At 35.8% G+C, this 22,297-nt stretch overlaps 1 protein-coding gene across 8 annotated transcripts in view; it reads left to right on the top strand.

Moving 5' to 3' along the window:
• The window catches only part of DOCK7 (dedicator of cytokinesis 7), a 229,138-nt gene that overhangs the window by 203,399 nt on the left and 3,442 nt on the right, over positions 1-22,297 (top strand). For 4 of the 8 annotated variants that reach the window (XM_042951975.1, XM_042951972.1, XM_042951970.1 and 1 more), the window contains 6 exons: positions 7,358-7,492; positions 9,491-9,580; positions 9,698-9,934; positions 10,276-10,419; positions 11,542-11,648; positions 22,035-22,202. In XM_042951975.1, coding sequence (XP_042807909.1) covers positions 7,358-7,492; positions 9,491-9,580; positions 9,698-9,934; positions 10,276-10,419; positions 11,542-11,648; positions 22,035-22,202 — 881 coding nt within the window. The remainder of the gene's footprint in view (positions 1-7,357; positions 7,493-9,490; positions 9,581-9,697; positions 9,935-10,275; positions 10,420-11,541; positions 11,649-22,034; positions 22,203-22,297) is intronic. The other 4 variants (XM_042951973.1, XM_042951971.1, XM_042951969.1 and 1 more) reach the window with 1 other exon arrangement.

The following is a 22,297-nucleotide window of genomic DNA, read 5'->3' as shown; positions in this document are numbered from 1 at the left end:
GAAGCAATACTGAGGAAGGAAATTCACTTTGTCATTTAAATTTTGTTGGCAGAAGGGATAAAGAGACTGAGAGAACATGAAATTTACTTTGACCTCCTGTACTGACAGTTTGATAATTCGTGTTTAATGAAGACTACATATGCTTCCTTTTATGTAGTAGGTAGGCTTGTGAAAAGTTCTATGTGAATCAGATTTTACCTGAAAAAAAGCCAGGAAGAATTGATTGCTGTTGTTTTAAATCTTTCTGGGAAGGAAAGAATTCTATAAACTGTGCCCTACTTTATGTTGACGAGGTAAAGCAAGGTATTAATCAGGTTTATTTTAAGCTAGGTATATTTGTACAGTTGTCTGCTTTGCCTCTCACTTTGAGGTCAGATTTATGTTGGTTCAACAGCGTAGGCTTTCTCTGGTTTTGTACTACAGTCCTTATTTGGGGACCCAAATAGAAAACCTTGGGAATAAACGTTGCTGCTATGTTTCTTTCATTTCTGAATTAGTCCCCACCTTTTGCTTTTCTTCAGATGAAGCCAGTCTTTTACATCTACCTTAATTCTCCAGATTAAATGCATATGATCTTATTAATATCTAATATATAATTCCTCATTTTTTGTGGCTCAGTGAAGAGATCTAGAAAGAGACTTGCCATGGTTAATCTGTGAGTGGTACAGTTCCTTAGGGATTTCCTAACATGAAATGAAATTAGCTGAAAAGTAGGCATGAGAAAAGACACATTGAAACCTCTGAGCAGTTTATCACTAGTCTGCTTGATGCTAAATCGACCCCTGAAAGGTATAATTTTCACTGGTTATGACATTAATACCATTCTGTCATCATGTTGATTGCATGGTAAAAGTCACACAGACTTTTTTTTGTTTATATTCTTGTCACTGCCTCTCACTGGACTTTTAGCTTTGTAGCTTCTAAAATTGTTGCACGTTTGTTTTTTGCTTTTTCCCTTGTAAAACTTAAATGGATGCTTGCATTTTAAAAATGTGTTTGCTACCATTTGCTGCTTATTTGTTTTGAAATTTCCCTAATTAAAATGCTTTCTGTTTTCTCTTCTCTCTTGCCCCTGGTTGCTGACCCTACTCCCTACTTTTACTATTGTCTATTGTGGTAAGTTCCTATCTTGTGAATATTTTTCTTTTTGACTCTGGGAAAACTTCAGTGATTTCATTTTTTTCTGAAAGCTATGTTTCCTAGCTAATATCCTAGTATTCTCAAAGAAGTCTAACTGGTTTAATATCCAGTAAGGATGACTTATACATTGTAGAAAGGCTCTTTGAATTGGTAACTCACTACCTGACTTATAGCCCACTACCTGGGCTTATATATTAGTGTGTTTCATTTTTCATTATGCTGTTTGATTTGGTACAAATTATTTGAGTTGGCAAAGCTTTTGAGGGATGTGTGTGTGTGTGTGTGTGTGTGTGCGCGCGCGCGTGCGTGTGTCTGTGTGTAAAAGATAACTCTAAAACTTGACACTTAGCAGTTTGGTAAAGTGTTTAATCATGCAAAATAACAAATCATGAACTCTTCATAAATCATGGTGGCTGTTATCTGCTCTGGCAGTTTCAGTACCTTAATGGCTATGTAGTATTCACTTTTTCCCAAGCCCGTTTATTTTTCTTAAATAATAGGAAATATTTTTCTTAAAATAATAGGAAACAAAATGTTTTCTAATCATTTCTTTCTTATGACTACATTTAAAAAATATTTTTAGAAAAAGAAATACTGAATTTCTATATGGAAATTCTTATACTGATTTCATATTTTGTGTGTGTGTTTCATTTCTAAAAGATGTATTTATCCATGTGCAACAGTGATCAATTTCAGAAGTAGATTAATGCAAGTTTGAATTTTTCAGAATAATCAATCCCCAAACATTGGCTATAGTCATATGACACTTTTCTCAATTTTTTTCTTTTTAATTTTTTAATGTTTATTTATTTTTGAGAGAGACACAGAGCATGAGCGGGGGAGGGGCAGAAAGAGAGGCAGACACAGAACCTGAAGCAGGCTTCAGGCTCTGAGCTGTCAAAACAGAGCCCAACGTGGGGCTCGAATGAACCCATGAACCATTAGATCGTGACCTGAGCTGAGGTCGGACACTTAACCTACTGAGCCACCCAGGCACCCCTCAATTTTTTTTCTTAAAAGATAACATTTTTCTTTAAAGGGAATATCACCACCCTAGTAAGTATATCTTATATTCTCCAGAAAGGCTAGAGAAGGTGGGCTTATTAGCTTTGTGAAGCCAGACTCTTCCTGCTGGACCACTAAATAAAAGTGGGGCACCCTAACTTTTGAGATTGAAGCACGGAAAAAGGCTATGTCTTACCTCTTGTCATTTGGCTGGATGGACATGAATGTGAGGCAGTGTTTGGTTTTTATATGCTCAGAAATATTGGCTATAGTTCTGGTGCAGTGGTTTCTGTTGAATTTTTTATGCTTTATGCCATGCTAAAGCTAAGTGAGATAAATTAACTTATCTAAGCAAGTAAAGGTAGAGCAGAATTGGAAACTGCAATATAATGGAGGTGGGGGTAGTCTCTGAAAGAAGGGAATGAAGAAAATTCCAAGAGCATAGTCTTTACCTCTGGAATGTTAAGTCAGATATTAAGAAAGTTAAGGAAAACATAATAGGTAGGAAGAATCTTATCTTCAGGAGGAGATGCCTTTTGGGTAGTTAGTGACTCCCTGATAATTGGTACAGACCCATGACTGAGCACCTGACAGTGCTGTACTGCTGATTGTGTTCTGCCCTTATGCTACTCTTCAGGAGAAAAAGAAAGATATGGACAGCAAACATGTACTGTGTAGATGATATTAGATGTGATTTCTTTTTCCCGGACTGGCCATGTAATGGTAAAAACTGAACCTCTGATAAGAAATGTAGTAGGATATATCTTAGAATATGTTCAGTAGGTGAATCACCAACCTGGTTATCATATTAGAGTATGGAAGGAAGGAAATGCAAGCATGCAAAAACAACTATGGTAGAGGACAATGTTGTAACATAGAGAAAGACAAACCATAGGATGGGAGGTATCCAGTAATTCTCAAAAGGCTTACTCAAGGAAATTGTCAAAAATTACCAAGGAAAACATAAGAGAAGTGGAAGATGGCTTAGAGATCATACTGATGTCCTAGTGTTTGTGTATCAGTATATAGGGCATAGGGATTTTTATAGCTTTTTTTTTTTTTTAATGTTTTTATTTATTTTTGAGAGAGAAAGGTAAGTGCAAGCAGAGGAGGGGTGGAGAGAGAGGAGACACAGAATCTAAAGCAGGCTCCAGGCTCTGAGCTATCAGCACAGAGCCCAACATGGGGCTTGGACCCGCGAATGGTGAGATCATGACCTGAGCCAAAGTCAGACGCCCAGTCAACTGAGCCACCCAGGCACCCCTGGGATTTTTATACCTTAATTAAGAACTTGGACTTAAGGTGTCAAATATATTGGTCTTTAACTCCCAGCTCCAACACTGAGTAACAGTGTGACCTTGGGCAAATTACTTTTCCTCCTCTATAAAATGAGAGTGAAAAAATGATACCTATTTCATAATTGTGATAAGAATTAACAATGATGCATGTAAAGGGGATAGCCAGTGTGTAGCATATAGTAAGTCATTTAAAAACATTAGAGATTATTTTTATTGTTGTTACTGTAACATCATCATCATCCTCATCATCACTGCTACTTATGTTAACACATTTTGGCTAATGAAGTCTAAGAGGTGTTATGTTTCCAAGCTGACATCTATGGCTAAATAAACTGATAAAAAATGTTTGTGCTCTATAAGAGAAATAGATCTGGTAGACGAGGAGGGACAGAAATTACCACTGTATGAAATAGTGGTATGCTTTTCTGGAAATCAATTACCTTGAAGAAAGTGTAGCAGAAAACAGTTACGTGAGGATAAAAGTTTTAGTAGTGATATTATTATAGAAGTACACAACCAACTCAATAGAATGTTCTTGCTAAATAAAGATAACAAAAGTAGAAAAGATTTGAAATCCATTTGTCATAAGACATCTCAGCCATTGGAGACATGGATAGATGAGTAGATGGATTTCCTTGTCTGGGACATGGTTTCATCCCATGAGATTGTGGAACCAATAAGTAGAACTGCCAAGGAAGAATTAAGTTGGAGTGTGGAAATGATAGGAATCTCAGAAAGAATTCATGGCCGTAAGGAAAAGTAATGCTAGAAAAAAGAGAGGTAAGGTGATAGGAAAGTGGAAAACCAGTGTCATCCTGTGGTCCAGAACTGAGGAGGAAATAAAATGAAGTGAGGTTTTTCCTGAGGAGGAAACTATATGTATAATTATGCTTTCATGAACATGTAGAGTCAGTGGTTTTACACTAGGGAACTCTTTGTAAATTGAAGCTAAATTTCCTCAAACTCTTAGTCTTCCTTCTGCTGCTGTTCCCTCTCCCATGCCAGTGCACACACATTCATTCTCAGTTCCAGTAACTCCTCAGAGTTAACTCTGATCTACTCCATTCTACCTCTTGCACACTCCCCTTCAACTGCACTAGCCACCTTCCTTGTTCCTCAAACATACTGGGTAGGCTTCTCCCTGGAATGCTTTTCCCCACAGGTCCACATAAATCACTCTCACACCTCCGTCACATCTTTGCTCACATGTCCCCTTTTGGTGAGACCCACCCTGACCACACTCTTTGTCTCTTCTGTTCACTGATTTCTCACAAACATCTAGAACAGTTTGCCGACATATACTAGGCACTAAATAAATATGTGAATGGATGAGTGGTTTCCCTCACATTCTGTTTTGTGCCTTTCTACGACTTTTCTTTCTTTCTCTCTCTGCTTTCTCCCTCTTCTTTCCTTCCTTCCCACATCCGCTTAGCCATTCATTTGAGTTGTAGAACCCTGTGTGTCACCTCTTTTGAGATCTGACTCCAGCAGGATTAATCTTTCCTTTCTCAATACCACTTTTTATTACAGCACATGACCATTTTTACTGTAATTATTTTAGTATATCCTTTACTTTCTTGAGAGGCCAAGTCTTTTTATTTTTATTTTTATTTTCATATTACTGAGTATGAATAGTGTCTAACACATTATCAGCACTCAATACTTTTTTTCCTTGATCTGAATGTCAGTATGAGAAAGTAAATAAGAAGTTTAAGCCTACTAACTAGTTACAAGCTGCATTAATAAAATTCAAGTTTATATGGAGGGAGTCAGTGAGCCCACTAATCCCTGCACTGATCAGATCACATCAGCAATATTGTGTCTATTTCTGGGATTCCACACGTTGAAAGGTGGCGTTGAAAAACTGATAAAATGTAAACAAGATAGTAATTCCTATCATATAAAGATGATTGACAACTGGAAAGTTTAGCTAAGGGAAACAAGGCCTAATAGCAGTCTTCACATATTTAAAAAGCCACAATATTAAAGATTTGGAATAGTGTTTGAAGTTGGAAACCTCTGAGAGGAATAAAGCCAGAATAAGAAAACGTTAGTATTTGTGGTTTTTCTTTATTTAATTAATTTTTTAAATGTTTACTTATTTTTGAGAGGGAGAGACAGCAAGCTAGGCAGGGGCAGAGAGAGAGGGAGACACAGAATCTGAAGCAGGCTCCAAGCTCTGAGCTGTCAGCACAGAGCCCAATGTGGGGCTCGAACTCATGAACAACAAGATCATGACCTGAGCCGAAGTCGGACGCTTAACCGACTGAGCCACCCAGGCGCCCCTAGTATTTGTGGTTTTTAAAAAGTAGTAATGTATATCTACACATGTGTATGACATTTTTGAAACCTAACTATCACAAATCGTTGATTTTCTCAAATGCCATTTTCACTTTCCATGCAGTGCCTTCATTCCTTATGTCAAAATTTGCTGTTATATTATTTTATTGACTTACTGATGGTTTTAATCAGAATTTAATACCTTTTTGTCTACAGAGATTTAATTTGCTATAGAGCTTAATTTTTATGCCTATTAAATTTTGAAATAACTAAAAAAATTTTTATTTTTAAAATTTTTATTGCGGGAGAGAGAGAGAGAGAGAGTGGGGGAGGGGGACAGAGGGAGAGAGAGATGTGAGGCTTGATCCCACAACTCTGGGATCGGGACCTGAGCCAAAAACAAGAATCGGATGCTCAACTGACAGAGCAACCCAGGCACCACCTGAAAAGAAACTTTAAATTAAAAGCCTCAAGTTTCTTTAGTGCCAAAGACATTTTTTTCTTCAAAACTGTATTTCTTCTGGGTAAAAATGTGGGGATATTTTTAGTCACGGTACTTTTTTTTTTTTTTTTTTTTTGGTATTAAGGATCAGAGTTTTGCTTAATTATCTGTTTAATTTGTGACTTATTTTACATATCCTTTTGCCTTCCAGTAAGAACTCAATATAGGAAAAATAAGTATAAGACAGATTAGGCTTAAAGAGAATTCAGAGGTTTCTGAATACTTATGTGTGGCTCTGTATATAGGCACTACCATAAAATCCTTCTGAAATATCGTTGTAAATGAACTGTAAAGACTGCATAGAAAGCTTCCAAATATTTTATCTTTATTGAAGGAATTTGTTTTCAAATGCACTGTGTAAGAGTTCAGATGATCTTAGTGTACTTTGTACTTGAATGTGTGGTTAATGCATGCAGTAGGTGGTTTGGGGACTTTAGAATAACCAACTCATGTCAAATTTTTCTCTTTTTATCTTTCATTCATGAATTTTCCCCTTTATATTCCATTTTTAGTTACTCTTCCACGTATAAATATTTTTATTGGCAGAGGGATTCCCTATTGTAAATTTTTTATGTCAGGGCTTCCTGATGGTCTTGACATTTACTGTCTCCTCTGTGCCAGGTGCTATATACCCGGCTTTTAACTTTCATGATCTCATTTATTACATTTGTAAAGGGATTATATATAAAGGTAAATGCTAACTAAAAATATCAGTGTTATTTTTAAATTTAACTTTATTTAGTATGCTGTAATTTCAGAATAATTAAGACACAGTTCATGGTATCCCAAGCATCTTTTCTTACAGTAAGGAAAATAATTTATCTCAGTTGCGTAGGGACTTAAAAACACAGACCAATTTGAGGTGGTCACTTGGTACAAACTGTGAAAAACCTATACCATATGTGACTTAGTCACTTGATAAAAGTCCTAATTGCATAACGTTATTTGTTAGAAAAAATGAAAAAGAAAGATTATTTACTTCGTTTTAAGTTCATTTGAGAAATAAAATATTGTAATTTTAAATTAAATATTTTTGCAGTTTTTGAGAATTTTATACCGTAGTAGCAATCTAAACATAATGTAAAAAACAAAAAAACTTTGTATTAAGGTTTCTTTGTTTTCCTACACCTAGGATGGTAAGCGGATGTTTGGCACCTATTTTCGTGTTGGTTTTTATGGAACCAAGTTCGGGGATTTGGATGAACAGGAATTTGTCTACAAGGAGCCTGCAATAACCAAACTTGCGGAGATCTCTCACAGATTGGAGGTGAATGCTGCAGTAGTTTATAAATGTCATCTTTAATTTGTATTTTCTATGATGAATAGACTGTCAGATCCAGATCTAATCATTTAATAAGCCAGATCATGCCAAACTACTCCTTTACAAAATAAAGATTTTTTGATAGGTACAGTAATATGCTTTCTAATCCTTCAAATCTTTTATGGCAACAGTAAAATAATATTAACTGCTTCTTTTTGAGGCTCTATTTTCACATCTGTCTTAGAAGGCCCTACACCCTTCAGAATTACTGTGATTTACAGAGAAATGTGTATAGTATTATCTGCACTTTGTAGAAAAAGACATAAGCAGTTACGTAGCAACTAATAATAGAATTGGAACTAGAACCTCAAGAAATTTCTGACCCAAGTGCATTATCTCTTTGGCCTGATTCCCAGGGAGATTCCTTTAGGACTTAAAAGCCTGAAATCACACCCTGAAAACACTTCTTAGAACCCCTTAACCTTCTTTTTCACTCCTTATTCATTTTCACCAAGATGATAAATTTTCATATTAAGAGGTTTACCAATCTTCTCTGCTGTAGTTACTCTTTCCAACCTTTCTTTATTCTTTTTACTCAAAAGGCAGTCCAGGACTAGAAAGCACCGGGCATCATCTAGGAGATTGTTTGAAATGTAGAGTCTCAGACCCTACCCCAGACGTTCTGAACTCATTCATATGTGGAATTTAAGAAACAAAAAAGATGAAGATAGGGGAAGGGGGGGAGAAAAGAGAGGTGGGGGGAGGCAAACCATAAGAGACATTAACTGTAGAGAACAAACTGAGAGTGGATGGGTGATGGTAGGGCACTTACGGGGCGCCTGGGTGGCGCAGTAGGTTGAGCCATCCGACTTGAGGTCAGGTCATGATCTGGCGGTTTAGGAGTTCGAGCCCCACATCGAGCTCTGTGCCGACAGCTCAGAACCTGCAGTCTGCTTCAGATTTTGTGTCTCCCTCTCTCTCTCTGCTCCTCCCCAACTTGTGCTCTATCTCTCTAAAGTAAATAATAAAACATTAAAAAAAGGGGGGGGGGGCACTTGTGTTAAGCACCAGGTATTATATGTAAGTGATGAATCACTGAATTCTACTCCTGAAACCAATATTACCCTATATGTTAACTAATGAGAATTGAAATAAAAACTTGAAACAAAAGAAAAAAATTCATCATTTTTAACAAGATCCCTGGGTTATTTCTATTCACATAATAGTTGGAGAAGCAATGTTCTGGGGCTTGTTTTTATTCTCAGCTGATGTTAATTTCTTGACTGTTACATGCTTGTGTTCACCTTCCATAAATTGGCTTAAAGTGTGACTTTTTATTTTTTAAGAGCTAAATAAGTCTTGGGAAATGCTGACATGGTGTCTTCCAAATTTACTCAGTCATAAAACTTATCTTTGAGGGAAGAGCAGGGGTTCTCCTTTGAAGATTCAGATTTAATTTTTCCTGTTGAATATCTCCATCCATTGCCCATGCTGCTACTCAGTGTTAAATGGCAAAGTTACTACATTCTTGACTGGGCTGACTTTTCAAAATCTAAACCAGTATAAAACTTTCAACAGATCAATGCCTTTATTTGAAAATTCTGGAATATTAAATCATTCATAAAATGAATGCTGGTTCATTGACCCATATCTGTAAGAAGTCAGGCCACATCAAACTCAATAGTAAGATTCTATACATCAAAGATACTGAGCTTCTTTTGTTTCTGCTTTCTGTTCCCTTTTTGTTTTTCTTGAGGACCTCTTATGGAATCCAGTATTTTTATTGGAGAAAATTGTTATTTTATTTTGTGTTAAAGTGAGTGATGGGAATAAAATCAGATTAATAGGCTAAGTATAATTTTTGTGAACCTAAATAATTATTTTGTAATTATTCGGATGGTTGTACATGAACTTAGCCTAATTTTGGTCAGAAGTCTCCCTGAGAGGCTTTCTCTACTCTCTAATGTTAACTTCATGTAAAAGGTTTCTTTTTCTTTATTGTAGGGATTTTATGGAGAAAGATTTGGAGAGGATGTGGTTGAAGTAATCAAGGACTCTAATCCTGTAGACAAGTGTAAATTAGATCCTAACAAGGTATGGTTAATTAGACCAGAATGTACATACGTATATCTCTGAGACTGTGGTTTTGAGGGAGAAGGACTAAATGATGACTTAACAGTGAGAAAATGAAGGGCTTTTTTTCTTTCCTAGGCATACATTCAGATTACCTATGTGGAGCCATACTTTGACACATATGAGATGAAGGACAGAATCACCTATTTTGACAAAAATTATAATCTTCGCCGTTTCATGTACTGTACGCCCTTCACTTTAGATGGCCGTGCCCATGGGGAACTTCATGAACAATTCAAACGGAAGACCATTCTGACTACTTCTCATGCCTTTCCTTATATTAAAACAAGGGTCAATGTCACTCACAAGGAGGAGGTAAGTCCCCAAACAGGGAACTAGGATTAATGAAACCAATACATTGCAGCCATGTGAGAACAGTGTGGATGTAGCATTATGTACTGCCCCTCATGTGTAAACGTACTAGAAGTTTACCCATTTTTGAGTCATTAATTTCAGCTTCTTTTCTTGGTCCCTAGTTTACCCTTAGTTTATGCTTTATAGGGTTGGTTTTTTTTTTTTTTAAGGCATCCAAAGTTTGGAATTATGTTACTGGACAATAATTTATACTTAGTCTCCACTTTTTAAAAAATTGATTATATATAAAGCTCATTAAATAGTTTTCAGTCAGGACACTGACCTAATGTTATTTCATCCAGATCATCCTAACCCCAATTGAAGTTGCTATTGAAGATATGCAGAAAAAGACTCAGGAGTTGGCATTTGCAACACATCAGGATCCAGCAGACCCCAAAATGCTTCAGATGGTGCTCCAGGGGTCTGTAGGCACAACAGTGAATCAGGTTAGTGCTTTTTGCTAGTACTCTGTAAATTCCGTCATAAGTGGAATTGGGAATGATGTCATGATTACATTTCACAGAGATCACAGGTAAGTGTCAGATCAGGCAGAAAAAGATTTGTGTTAGAAGTGGTTTGCAGAAGTCACAAAGGATAAATGAAGATAGACTGAAAAACAAAAATCTTTTTAGTATGATCTGTCACTAAGGTTTTCATGCCTCCTCCTGTACTGCCTGTATTTGTCTACCCATCTGTTCTCAAACATTCTATTAAGAAGGAACTGATTCACTTAAAATGGCCTTTCCTTTAAAATCTTGTCCTAAATGAACGTGATCTAAAAAGGCCTCATTTTCAGAGCTACGTACAAACATGCGAATGCCTGCCCCTTTAGTACTCCCTGGTGTTTCTTCTCCACATCTCCTTCACAGTGAGTCATGAGCAGGAAATAAATAATGTGGATTCGCTTTGAAAGTTTTAATAACATACGTACGTATTATTGTTGTTTTGTCATATGCAGATTAGAAGCATTATCTCCTTGTGATGGGTTCATTCAGCTTCTCTTGCTGATGATTAGGGAATATTCCAGGGTAAGGTAAAATCCAGAAAGGCTTCAAGTAAGATTTCATATTATGTATCTTATATTTTAACCAAAAAGTGCCCTATCAATACTGATACTGCCCTATCGATACTGATTTACTTCAATACTGAAGTAAATATTTTAACACCTTTACCCCTAAAAACATACATGATTTGGGGGTTTTACTTCCAAAAGGTATAACAGTCACAAAAGGTCATCTCCAACAGCTGACTGCATCCAGGGTAAATTATGGAATATAAAAAGTACAAAGCACAATGCTTCTATGAATACGATAGTCCTTGAACTCCTCTTTTCTTTGAAAAATGCACTAATTTAATTGCAGTACTTAAAAATATAAGATTTGGCATTAAGAGAAGCTGCAAATCAATTGCCAGAATCTGTCTGTGAGAAGTTTTAATATAGGCATAGACGTACATGCATTAAGCTTAAGTGGAACCATCTCATTGCTAAGAAAAAATCATTTGGGTAAATTCTACCTCTGATTTTAGAGAAGACCAAAACACACTTGTTTTATGTTCTTATTTTACAGGGGCCTTTGGAAGTTGCCCAGGTTTTTCTATCTGAAATACCCAGTGATCCAAAACTCTTCAGACATCATAATAAACTACGACTGTGCTTCAAAGATTTTACTAAAAGGTACTCAAGACTTCCTACATAAAGATCCTCACATTTGAGAATGTCCAAACCACAGAATGGTATAAAGTCCTTAAGGGACTATTCAAAAGAGAGAATCTAGGAAAGCATCTCACAGTGAGAAACAGTTTGTGCGTTACTTCCTGTTCCTTCCGGGCCTCTATGTATCCCCCCCTACATATCCAATACTCTGTAATGCCATATTTTTTATTTTAAAGATTAGAAGAGCCCAGACTCAAAATTTTTTTTTAACTTGAAACTATTATTAGACCATTTAACTATTTAACCTGAGAATCATTATTTATGGTGAACCTTCAATGGGAAAGTTTTGGTTTCCCTTCCCTCAGGAAACACAGAAGCAACAAACGTGGAAGCAAAAAATTTATGTTCAGATCTTGTCTTTGTAATCGTGTGTCCTATTCCAGGTCACTTAATCTCTATGATCCTTTATTTTCTAATATGTAAAGTAAGGATAATAATATCTGCTTGTGCAAGTTAAGTGAAATAATATATGGGTGTGTCGGGGTCCCCAAGACCACCCCCAGTTTTAACGATTTGCTAGGAGGACTGACAGGACTCAGCATATAGATGTAGTCATGGCTATGATTTGTTGCTGTGAGAAGGGACAAAGTAAAACCTTCAAAGGAAAAAGGCACAGTGAAGTCTTGGGGAATCCAGCTGTAGGCTCCACAATGCTCTCTTAGGGGATTTGCACAGGAGCTCCTGACGCCTCCAGCACTGAGCTGGGATAGCATGTGTGAAATGTTGTCTACCCAGGAAGCTCAGTAGAGACTCAGTGCCAAGATTGTTGCTGGGGGCTGGTCACATAGACACCTTCTCCCTGGTATCTACCAGAATTCCAGACTCACAGAATGAAAGCAGGTATTCAGCATAAGCCATAATGTTTGTGTAAATAGTTTAGGCACATTGAGCCGCTCTTATCTTCTGGGAATGATTACCTCCCAAAGTCCAAATTCCAAGACACTAACCAAGTGCCATCCTTGCAAACAGGCCTTCGAAGGATAGCAGTCTCCGGCCTACAGTTAACTCTTTTCTGCACAAATAATATTTGGCATATAATAAATAGGTGTTTAGTAAATATTAAATTTTGAAACAGTAGGAAAAACAGTCATTTATCAACTTGATACTGGTTCCTGCTTTACTAACACTGAAAGCAAAATAGAGAGAATGATTAATTTTACATGGTCATGCCAGGGAAGATTGCACACAGGAGTCGACATTTGATATGGACCTTGGAAGGAAGAATATTAGTTTTCAGACAGATACAGGGAGAAAGCATATACTAAATAGAAGAGAAAAAAAGAAAAACCAGCATGAGCAAAGTTCAGAGTCTCTTCGGAGAAAGGTGAATAGTTTAATGAAGCTGGAACCATAAAATCTGTGAAGAGAGACAGTCGAATACTGGGTAAGTGGACTGGGATTAGATTGTAAGAGCCTTGTGTACCATTAAGTAAATGACTATCACCTAATAAAGTAGCATCAGAACCCAGTCTTTGACTCCCTGTTGTGCTTTCTCTTATCAAATCATTCATTGAACAGCTTTATCAGGGGTAGAGATAATTTTATATCAGTTTTGTCATCAGAAAATTATGAGGAATGCTAACATAATCAAGTATTTTAAGATGGAATTTCCCATGTTCTCATTGCAATAGCTATCATGAATTCCTATCAGTCTCTCCTGCCTGAACATGGTGAATATCTTTTAAAAGACTTCAAAAAGCTTCACTGGAAGTCTGAGATTCCATAATCTGATTAGTGGCCTAGACCCCTTCTAGGTTTGATTTTAGGAAACAGCAGGAAACAGCTCCAAGTATATGAAGTAAATGAACTGTGGTAGTGAAAGAAGGAAATCTGCTTTATACCTGTAAAATTGACTAATAGCTGGCATTAGTTTTATTATTAGGAAAGTTTCAAATAATAACCAAAAACACCCTGCTATCTGTCAGCCAGATGGTCTTGGAACAATACATACTTCTTTAGGTCATACACATTTAATTATAGACAGATACGGCTTTTCTTGCCATTATTTGGAATTTTTACATTATTACATTCATATATATCCTCCTCTGTGCATATTGATGATAAGGTAATGAACTTTTGTAGTGCGCAGGTCTCCTTAAGTGTTACCAACTGTAGAGAAGGTTTTCTTCATTTTAAATGACAAAAAGGCAGAAACACCAAACAAACTATAAAATATAAATCTTATCAAGAAAATTATAGCCTTTTTTATTATTTATTATTTTATTAAAGTCATGCTACCTTTTATGTTACCTTTAATTTTTTATATCAGTATGCATATATATTTATAAAAATTCACTTACAATATACATAGAATTTTTTGTTTTTCAGTTAAAGTTAAAACTTTCTAATGGTTACTTTATTTCATCAAATGTTTGAATTTAAGTTGAATTTAAGCGTGATGTAGTTATCCAGTGTGTTGGATTTTTTAAAATATTTTTTATTATAGTCGACACAATGTTTCGTTAGTTTCAGGTATACAACATGGTGATTTCCTATACCTTATGCTGTGTTCTCTACAAGTGTAGCTACTGTCCGTCACCATACAATGCTGTTACAGTATCATTGACTATGTTCTCTATGCCATTCTCTGTGCCTTTTGTGCCTGTGACATATTCATTCCGTATCTGGAAGCCTGTACCTCATACTCTCCTTCACCCATTTTGCCCATCTTCCTACTGCACTTAGATCTGATTCTGCTCTTTTGTTGTTGTTGTTCATTTGTTTTTTAGATTCGACATATAAGTGAAGTCATATCATTGTCTTTCTTAGTCTGACTTATTTCACCTAGCATAATATCTCTGAGTCCATCCATGTTGTCACAGATGGCAAGATCACATGCTTTTCATGGCTGTGTAATGTTCAATTGTTTGTATATACCATATCTTACTTATCCATTCATCTATCAGTGGACACTTAGGTTGCTTCCATATCTTGGCTAATGTAAATAATGCTGCAATAAACATAGGGGTGTATATATCTTTTTTATTAAATGTTTTCATTTACTTGGGGTAAATACCCAGTAGTGGGATTATTGGATCAAATGGTATTTCTGTTTTTAATTTTCTGAGGAGCCTCCATACTATTTTAAGCATGAAATGACTAAGCCAAAGTACACGAACATTTTTACGAGCCCTTAATACATCATGCGTTGCAAAAAGTTTCTAAGTATCAAACAGTGCCAAGTATGCAAGTGTACTAATCTCAGCACACCTTGCTTTAAGTAATGCCATTTAGGTAGGGTATCTCTTGTTAATCAGTTTAAATGGTACTTTCGTTTGCATTCTTTTATTCCTAAAACCAGTGAACACTTTTGCATGTGTTTACTTCTTATATTTTGGGATTTATATTTTAAAACTAATTTTCATTAAATCTTAAATGGATTTAATATTTATAACACTTGTTATTAAAGAACAGGGAGAAAAAAAAATCATGTTCCTACCCACCCTGCTTAATAACATTATCATTGCTTTGAGATCACCTCCTCATATGTTCTTTTCTGATAGCATCTCTACTTTCCTTTAGAGGTAACCACTATCATGAATTTCATATTTATTATTTCCTTTATTGTCTTTATGGTTTCTCATAAATTAATGTATCCTTTAATAATACACTTTCATTTTGCATATTTTTATATAAATGGACAGTGAATATAATTTTTCTGTGATTTGCTGTTTTCAAAGTTTGTGAGATACACCTAAATTTACTTTATTTTTATATATTACATTGTGTGAATATACCACAATTTATTCATTTTTCTGTTGGTGTATATTTGGTAGTTACCTGTGTTTTTGTTTTGTTTTTGTTACAAAGAGTAATATTCAAATATCCTTCTTTTTCTGAATTGACAACAGATTTTCTAGGAGTTACATACCTAAGAGTAGTGTTGTTGGTTCATAGGTTCAACCTCAACCAGATAATGCCACTTTTTTCCAAAGTGTGTAAGCCATTACACATAAAGGAGCCAGAAAAAGAACAAAGCCCCAAACCAGCAGAAGGAAGGAAATAATAAAGATTAGAGCAGAGATAAATGATATAGAAACTAAAAAAAAAAAAAAAAACAAAAAAACAACAACAAAAAAACAATAGAATAGTCAGGGAAAGCAGGAGCTAGTTCTTTGAAAAGATCAACAGAATTGATAAACTTCTAACCAGACTCGTAGAGAGAGAGAGAGCGCACGTGCAGGAACTTGAATAAGCAAAATCACAAATGAAAGAGGATAAATAACAACCAACACCACAGAAGTATAAACAATACTTCTCTGCTCATGTGCTTTCTCTCTCTCTCAAAACAAAACAACAACAAAATTGCAGGAGAATACTACAAAAAATTATATGCCAACAAATTGGACAACATAGAAGAAATAAATTCCTAGAAACCTATAAACTACCAAAACTGAAGCAAGAAGAAATAGAAAATTTGAATAGACTGATTACTAGCAACGAAATTGAATCCATAATCAAAAAACTTCCAACAAACAAAAGCCTAGGATTGGACAGCTTCACAGGCGAATTCTACCAAACATTTAATACCTATTCTTCTCAAATAATTCCAAAAACTAGAAGAGGAAGGAAAACTTCCAAATTCATTCTATGAGGCCAATATTACCCTAATACCAAATCCAGATAAAGACACCACAAAAAAAGAGAACTACAAGCCAGTATCTCTGATGAACATAGATGCAAAAATCCTCAACAAAATACTAGCAAAATGAATCCAACAATATGTTTTAAAAAATCATTCACTGCAATCAAGTGGGACTTATTCCTGGGGTGCAAAGTTGGTTCACTATTCACAAGTCAATCAACATGATACATCACATCAATAAGGAAAAGGATAAAAACCATATCATCATTTCATAGATGGCAAAGAGGGGTGCCTGGGCGGCTCAGCCGGTTAAGTATCCAACTTCGGCTCAGGTCATGAACTCGCATTTTGTGAGTTCGAGCCCCACATCAGGCTCTGTGCTGACAGCTCAGAGCCTGGAGCCTGTTTCAGATTCTGTATCTCCTTCTCACTCTGCCCCTCCCCTGCTCTCTCTCTCTCTCTCTCTCAAAAATAAATAAAAATAAACATTAACAAAATAAAAAAAATAGATAGAGAAAGTATTTAACAAAGTACAACATCCATTCATGATAAAAACTTTCTACAAGGTAGGTCTAGAGGGAATGAACATAACTCAACATAATAAAGGCTGTATATGAAAAACCCACAGCATACATCATACTCAATGGGGATAAACTGGAGAGCTTTTCATCTAAGATCAGGAACAAGACAAGGATGTCCACTCTCTATTCAACATAGTACTGGAAGTCCTAGCCATAGCATTCTGACAACAAAAAGAAATAAAAGGCATCCAAATTGGCAAGGGAGAAGTAAATCTTTTACTATTTGCAGATGACATAATACTATATATAGAAAACCCTAAAGACTCCACCAAAAAACTACTAGAACTGATAATTCAGTAAAGTTGTAGGGTAAGAAATCAATGGACAGAAATCTCTTGCATTTTTATACATTAATAATGAAGCAGCAGAAAGAGAAATTGAGAAAGCAATCCCATTCACAGTTGCAACCAAAATAATAAAATATTTAGGAATAAACCAAAGAGTTGAAACACCTGTCCTCTGAAAACTATAAAATACTGGGGCAACTGGGTGTCTCTGTCCATTAAGTGTCCAACTCTTGATTTCAGCTCTGGTCTCACAGTTCATGGGATCAAGCCCCTCATCAGGCTCTCCACCGGCAGCACGGGGCCTGCTTGGGATTCTCTCTCTCTTCCTTTCTGTCTGCCCCTCCCCTGCTTGTGTGTGCTCTCAAAATAAGCATTTTTTAAAAATCTGTAAAACAGTGATGAAAGAAATTGAAGATGACATAAAGAAATGGAAAGATGGAATGCTCATGGATTGGAAGAACAAAATTGCTACCCAAAGCATTCTACAGATTTAATGCAATCTCTGTCAAAATACCAACGTTTTTCTTTCTTTTTTATGGTGTTTTTATTTAAGTAATCTCTATACCCAGCATAGGGCGTGAACTCACAATCTCAAGATCAAGAGTTGCTCACTTTTCCAACTGAGCCAGCCAGGCGCCTTGCCAACAGCATTTTCTTTTATAAATTTTTTTTTTAACGTTTATTTATTTTTGAGACAGGGAGAGACAGAACATGAACAGGGGAGGGTCAGAGAGAGGGAGACACAGAATCTGAAGCAGGCTCCAGGCTCTGAGCTGTCAGCACAGAGCCCGACGCGGAGCTAGAACTCACGGACCGCAAGATCATGACCTGAGCCAAAGTCGGCCGCCTAACCGACTGAGCCACCCAGGCGCCCCAACCAACAGCATTTTCCTCAGAACTTTAGAACAAATAATTCTAAAATCTGTATGGAACCATGAAAGACCTGAAATAGTCAAAGCAGTCTTGAAAAAGAAAAACAAAACTGGAGGTATCACAATTCCAGACTTAAGTTATATTACAAAGCTCTAGTAATCAGAACAGAATGCGACTGGCACAAAAGTAAACACATAGATCAATGGAACAGAATAGAAAACCCAGAATAAATTCACAATTATATGGTCAATTAATCTTTGACAAAGGAGGAAAGGATATGCAGTGGGAAAGTCTCTTTAACAAATGGTGTTGGGATAATTGGACAGCTACATGTGAAAGAATGATACTAGGCCACTTTTTTCACCATACACAAAAATAAACTCAAAATGGACTAAAGGCCTAAATGTGAGACCTGAAACCATATAAATCCTAGAAGAGAGTACAGGCAGTGATTTCTTTGACATCGGTCATAGCAGCATTTTTCTACATATGTCTCCTGAAGCAAGGGGAATAAAAGCAAAAGTAAGCTGCTGGGACTACATTAAAATTAAAAGCTTCTGCACAGTGAAGGAGACAATCAACAAAAACTAATAGGCAACCTACGAATGGGAGAAGATATTTGCAAGTGACATATCTGATAAAGGGTTAGTATCTAAAATGTATAAAGAGCTAATAAAACTCAGTGCCCCCCAAAACAAATCCAATTTAAAAATGGACAGAACACATAAACAGACATTTCACCAAAGAAGACATCCAGATGGCCAACTGACACATGAAAAGATGTTCACCATCACTTACCATCAGGGAAATGCAAATCAAAACTACAGTGAGGTATCACTTTACACCTTTCAGAATGGGAAAAAAAAAAAAAGGCGTTGGCCATGATGTGGAAAAAAAGGAACTCTTGCACAATCTGGGACTTGCACAAACTGGTGCAACCATTGTGGAAAACAGTACGGAGATTCCTCAAAAAGTTAAAAGTAGAACTACCTTAAGGTCTAATAATTGCACTACTGGGTATTTACCCCAAAGATACAAAAACACTGATTCAAAGAGATACATTTTTATTGCAGCATTATTCACAATAGCCAAATTATGGAAGCGGCCCAAGTGTCCATCGATATAAGTGGGTAAACAAGACATGGTGTATATATACAATGGAGTATTTTACAATGGAGTAAAAAAGAAAGCTTGCCACTTACAACACAAATGGAGCTAGAGATATAATGCCGAGTGAAATAAGTCAGAAAGACAAATACATGTGATTTCACTCATGTGGGATTTAAGGAACAAAACAAATGAGCAAAAGAGAAAAAAAAGATAGGCAGACCAAAAATCAGACTCTTAATTATAAAGAACCAACTGATGGCTACCAGAGGGGAGGAGGATTAAACAGTACATTTACCATGATCAGCACTGAGTAATGTTTAGACTATGTCCAATCACTATGTTGTACACTTGAGACTAATAGAACACTGTATGTTAACTACACTGGAATTAAAATAAAAAACTTTTAACAACTTAAAAAATAAAAACAAAGTAAGCCAAAATTAAATCTCACCAGTAGCGTTTGAGCCTTCCTGTTGCTATATAACTTCACCGCTACTTACTGTCTGGCAGTTTGACTTTTAACCAATTTAGTGTGAAATAATATGTGATTATGGATTAAATTTGCACTTCTCTTTTTCAAAGAGGTTGAATATCTTGTCATGTGTTTGTTAGCCATTTCCCTTTCCTGTCTGTAAAGTTACATGTTCCATTTTCCTATTGGATTCTTTTCCTTACCGATTTCTGAGTATTTATATAATCTGGATATATAATATTTTATCATTTGTTAAGTATCACAAATATCTTCTCTGAATTTAGGGTTTAGCACCCCCTTTTTAAAAAAATAAACATTAGTTCTTAAATTTAATGTAGCTAAAGGATTCAGTCTTTTTCTTATGACTGTTGCTTGTTGTGTCTTAAGAAATTACGTTTCCACTGAGTCCATAGTATTCTGTATTAACTTCTAAAACCCAACTTAATGGGATCTCTAAAACTCAGTATAGGTTAAACAAAGGGGAAGAAAGCAAAAAAGGCTTTGCTTTTTAAAAAAAAATCCACTTGCGGTTGAGTTTTGAGTATGGTTCAAGGTGGGATTAGTTTGATTTTTGTCCATAATAATTGATAATTCTCAATACCACTTATTAAATATGGCATGAATTGGGGTCAGATTTCTTTTCCATATGGATACCCAGTTGACACAGCACCACTTATTTCAAAGATCGCCCTTTCTCTCCTGCTTTGCGGTATTATCATAAATTAGGTGCTTATTTTGGTGTGCACTTTATTATCTTCCACAGTTTTGTTTCTCTCTCCTTGAGCCAGTATCATGCTGTCTTAATTACTGCAGCTTTGATATCTGGCAGAGCAGTTTCTCTCATTTTTTGTTCAAGGACTATTTTTGGCTCTTTTCCTTTTGATGTAGATTAGAGAATCAAATTATCATTCCCACTACCACCCTCCCCCCCCCCCCCAAACTAATAATCTGAGTCTGTAGATAAGTTGACAGAGTTGAACTTCTTTATTATAACCGGACTCTTTCCAGTCCATAGATATGATATAGTTCTCTTTTGTTTTCTTAATATTTTAATTTTCTATAGAGGCCTTCTGTATCTTGTTTTATTTCTTGGTATTTCACACTTTTATGCTTTTGTGAATGGTATCGTTAGAATTATATTATGTTTGCTGGTATACAGAGTGCAGTTGAATTTTATAGTTTTACATGAGGATGTTGCCAAACTCACTTGTTAATTCTAAAAAGAATCTTTTTTTCCCTTTTCACAGTAATGTTTAGGACCTCCAGTACTATGTTGAATAGTATCACTTTCTTGTTCCTGATCTAAAAGGAAAGAATGTTCACCATTGAGTATAGTGTTTTCTTCAGGTTTTTTTTTTTTTTTAGATACTTAGGTTAAAGAAGTTCCCACCTATTTGTTATGCTGCATTTTCATCATGACAAACTTAAAATTTTTATCAAAGGAGTGTAGGGAGCTTGGATGTGTGACATATTAGAAGAATAGTTCCCTGTTGTCTTGTTCAGGAGTTTTGCAGCTGTGTTTATGGGTGAGATTACACTTTTTCCTTTAGAGTCCCAATTAGGTTTTGATATCCCAGCCTTGAAACGGGAGTTGGAAACTCTTCTCAGAAATACGTCTTTTCCCCCTCTCTACTGTAGAATAATTGTTACAGTGGAATTATCTATCCTTAGGATGTGTAGTAGAATTTGCAGGTTGTTTTCTGTGTGGGCGGATTGTGAGTTGACTTCGAGTTTGTTCCGGGTTTGTTTTTTTTTTGTTTTGTTTTGTTTTTTTGAGTTTCTTAACTCTTCCCTTTTAGCCTTTTTAAAAAAAATATATAAGCATTTGAAGCTACACATTCTCCTCTGAAACATCACTTAGCTACAATTCTGCCAGTAATGATATGTGTACATTGTTTAACATCCTACTATATTGATATGTTAGGGTCCAGATACGTTTTCTTAAATATCTAAAATAAACTGGACAAAGGATTATTATCAAGAACTATTCATTTAAGAAAGTTATTTGAATACTGTCAAACCACGGTGCCAGAAGCCATTGTTGCTACATAAATGAGGGGGGTTGAATCCCTTAAAGAGCTTTTAGTCTAGCGGTGATGTGGAGAAAAATGACTTAAGATTTAACATTAAGAAATATATAATTTTCAATTAAATGAAAACTGAATGGTAGAGTTTAAAAGAACTCACGTTGATACTCCTAAAATCATTGTTGCACTGTATGCTAACTAACTTGGATGTAAATTAAAAAAATAAATAAAATGGTAAGAAAAAAAAAAAGAACTCTAGTTGATCATCTGTTCCCTGCCTTAAACCCAAAGCAAAAGAGGATATTTAATATTCAACTGAAGAACTGACCTTATCATGGCGAGTATGTATAATAGCATCAAGCCCTCAAACTATGCCAGAAGAAATCTTTTGATAACACACTGTTTTTCCTAGGTGTGAGGATGCATTAAGAAAAAATAAGAGCTTAATTGGGCCAGATCAAAAGGAGTATCAAAGGGAACTGGAGAGAAACTATCATCGCCTTAAAGAGGCCTTACAGCCTCTGATAAACCGAAAGATCCCTCAGTTATACAAGGCAGTATTACCTGTCACCTGCCACAGGTATGCTTATTTATTTTCTATTATTTTGGACATCTTCAGGAAAATGAAATCTGCTTGAATTGTTTTAATAATGAATTAGTGTAACTTTATTACAT

This window comes from Panthera leo, chromosome C1, assembly GCF_018350215.1.
Source record: "Panthera leo isolate Ple1 chromosome C1, P.leo_Ple1_pat1.1, whole genome shotgun sequence".
NCBI lineage: Eukaryota > Metazoa > Chordata > Mammalia > Carnivora > Felidae > Panthera > Panthera leo.
Note: the sequence above shows the minus strand (reverse complement) of the source record. Positions and strands in the feature narration are given on the sequence as shown.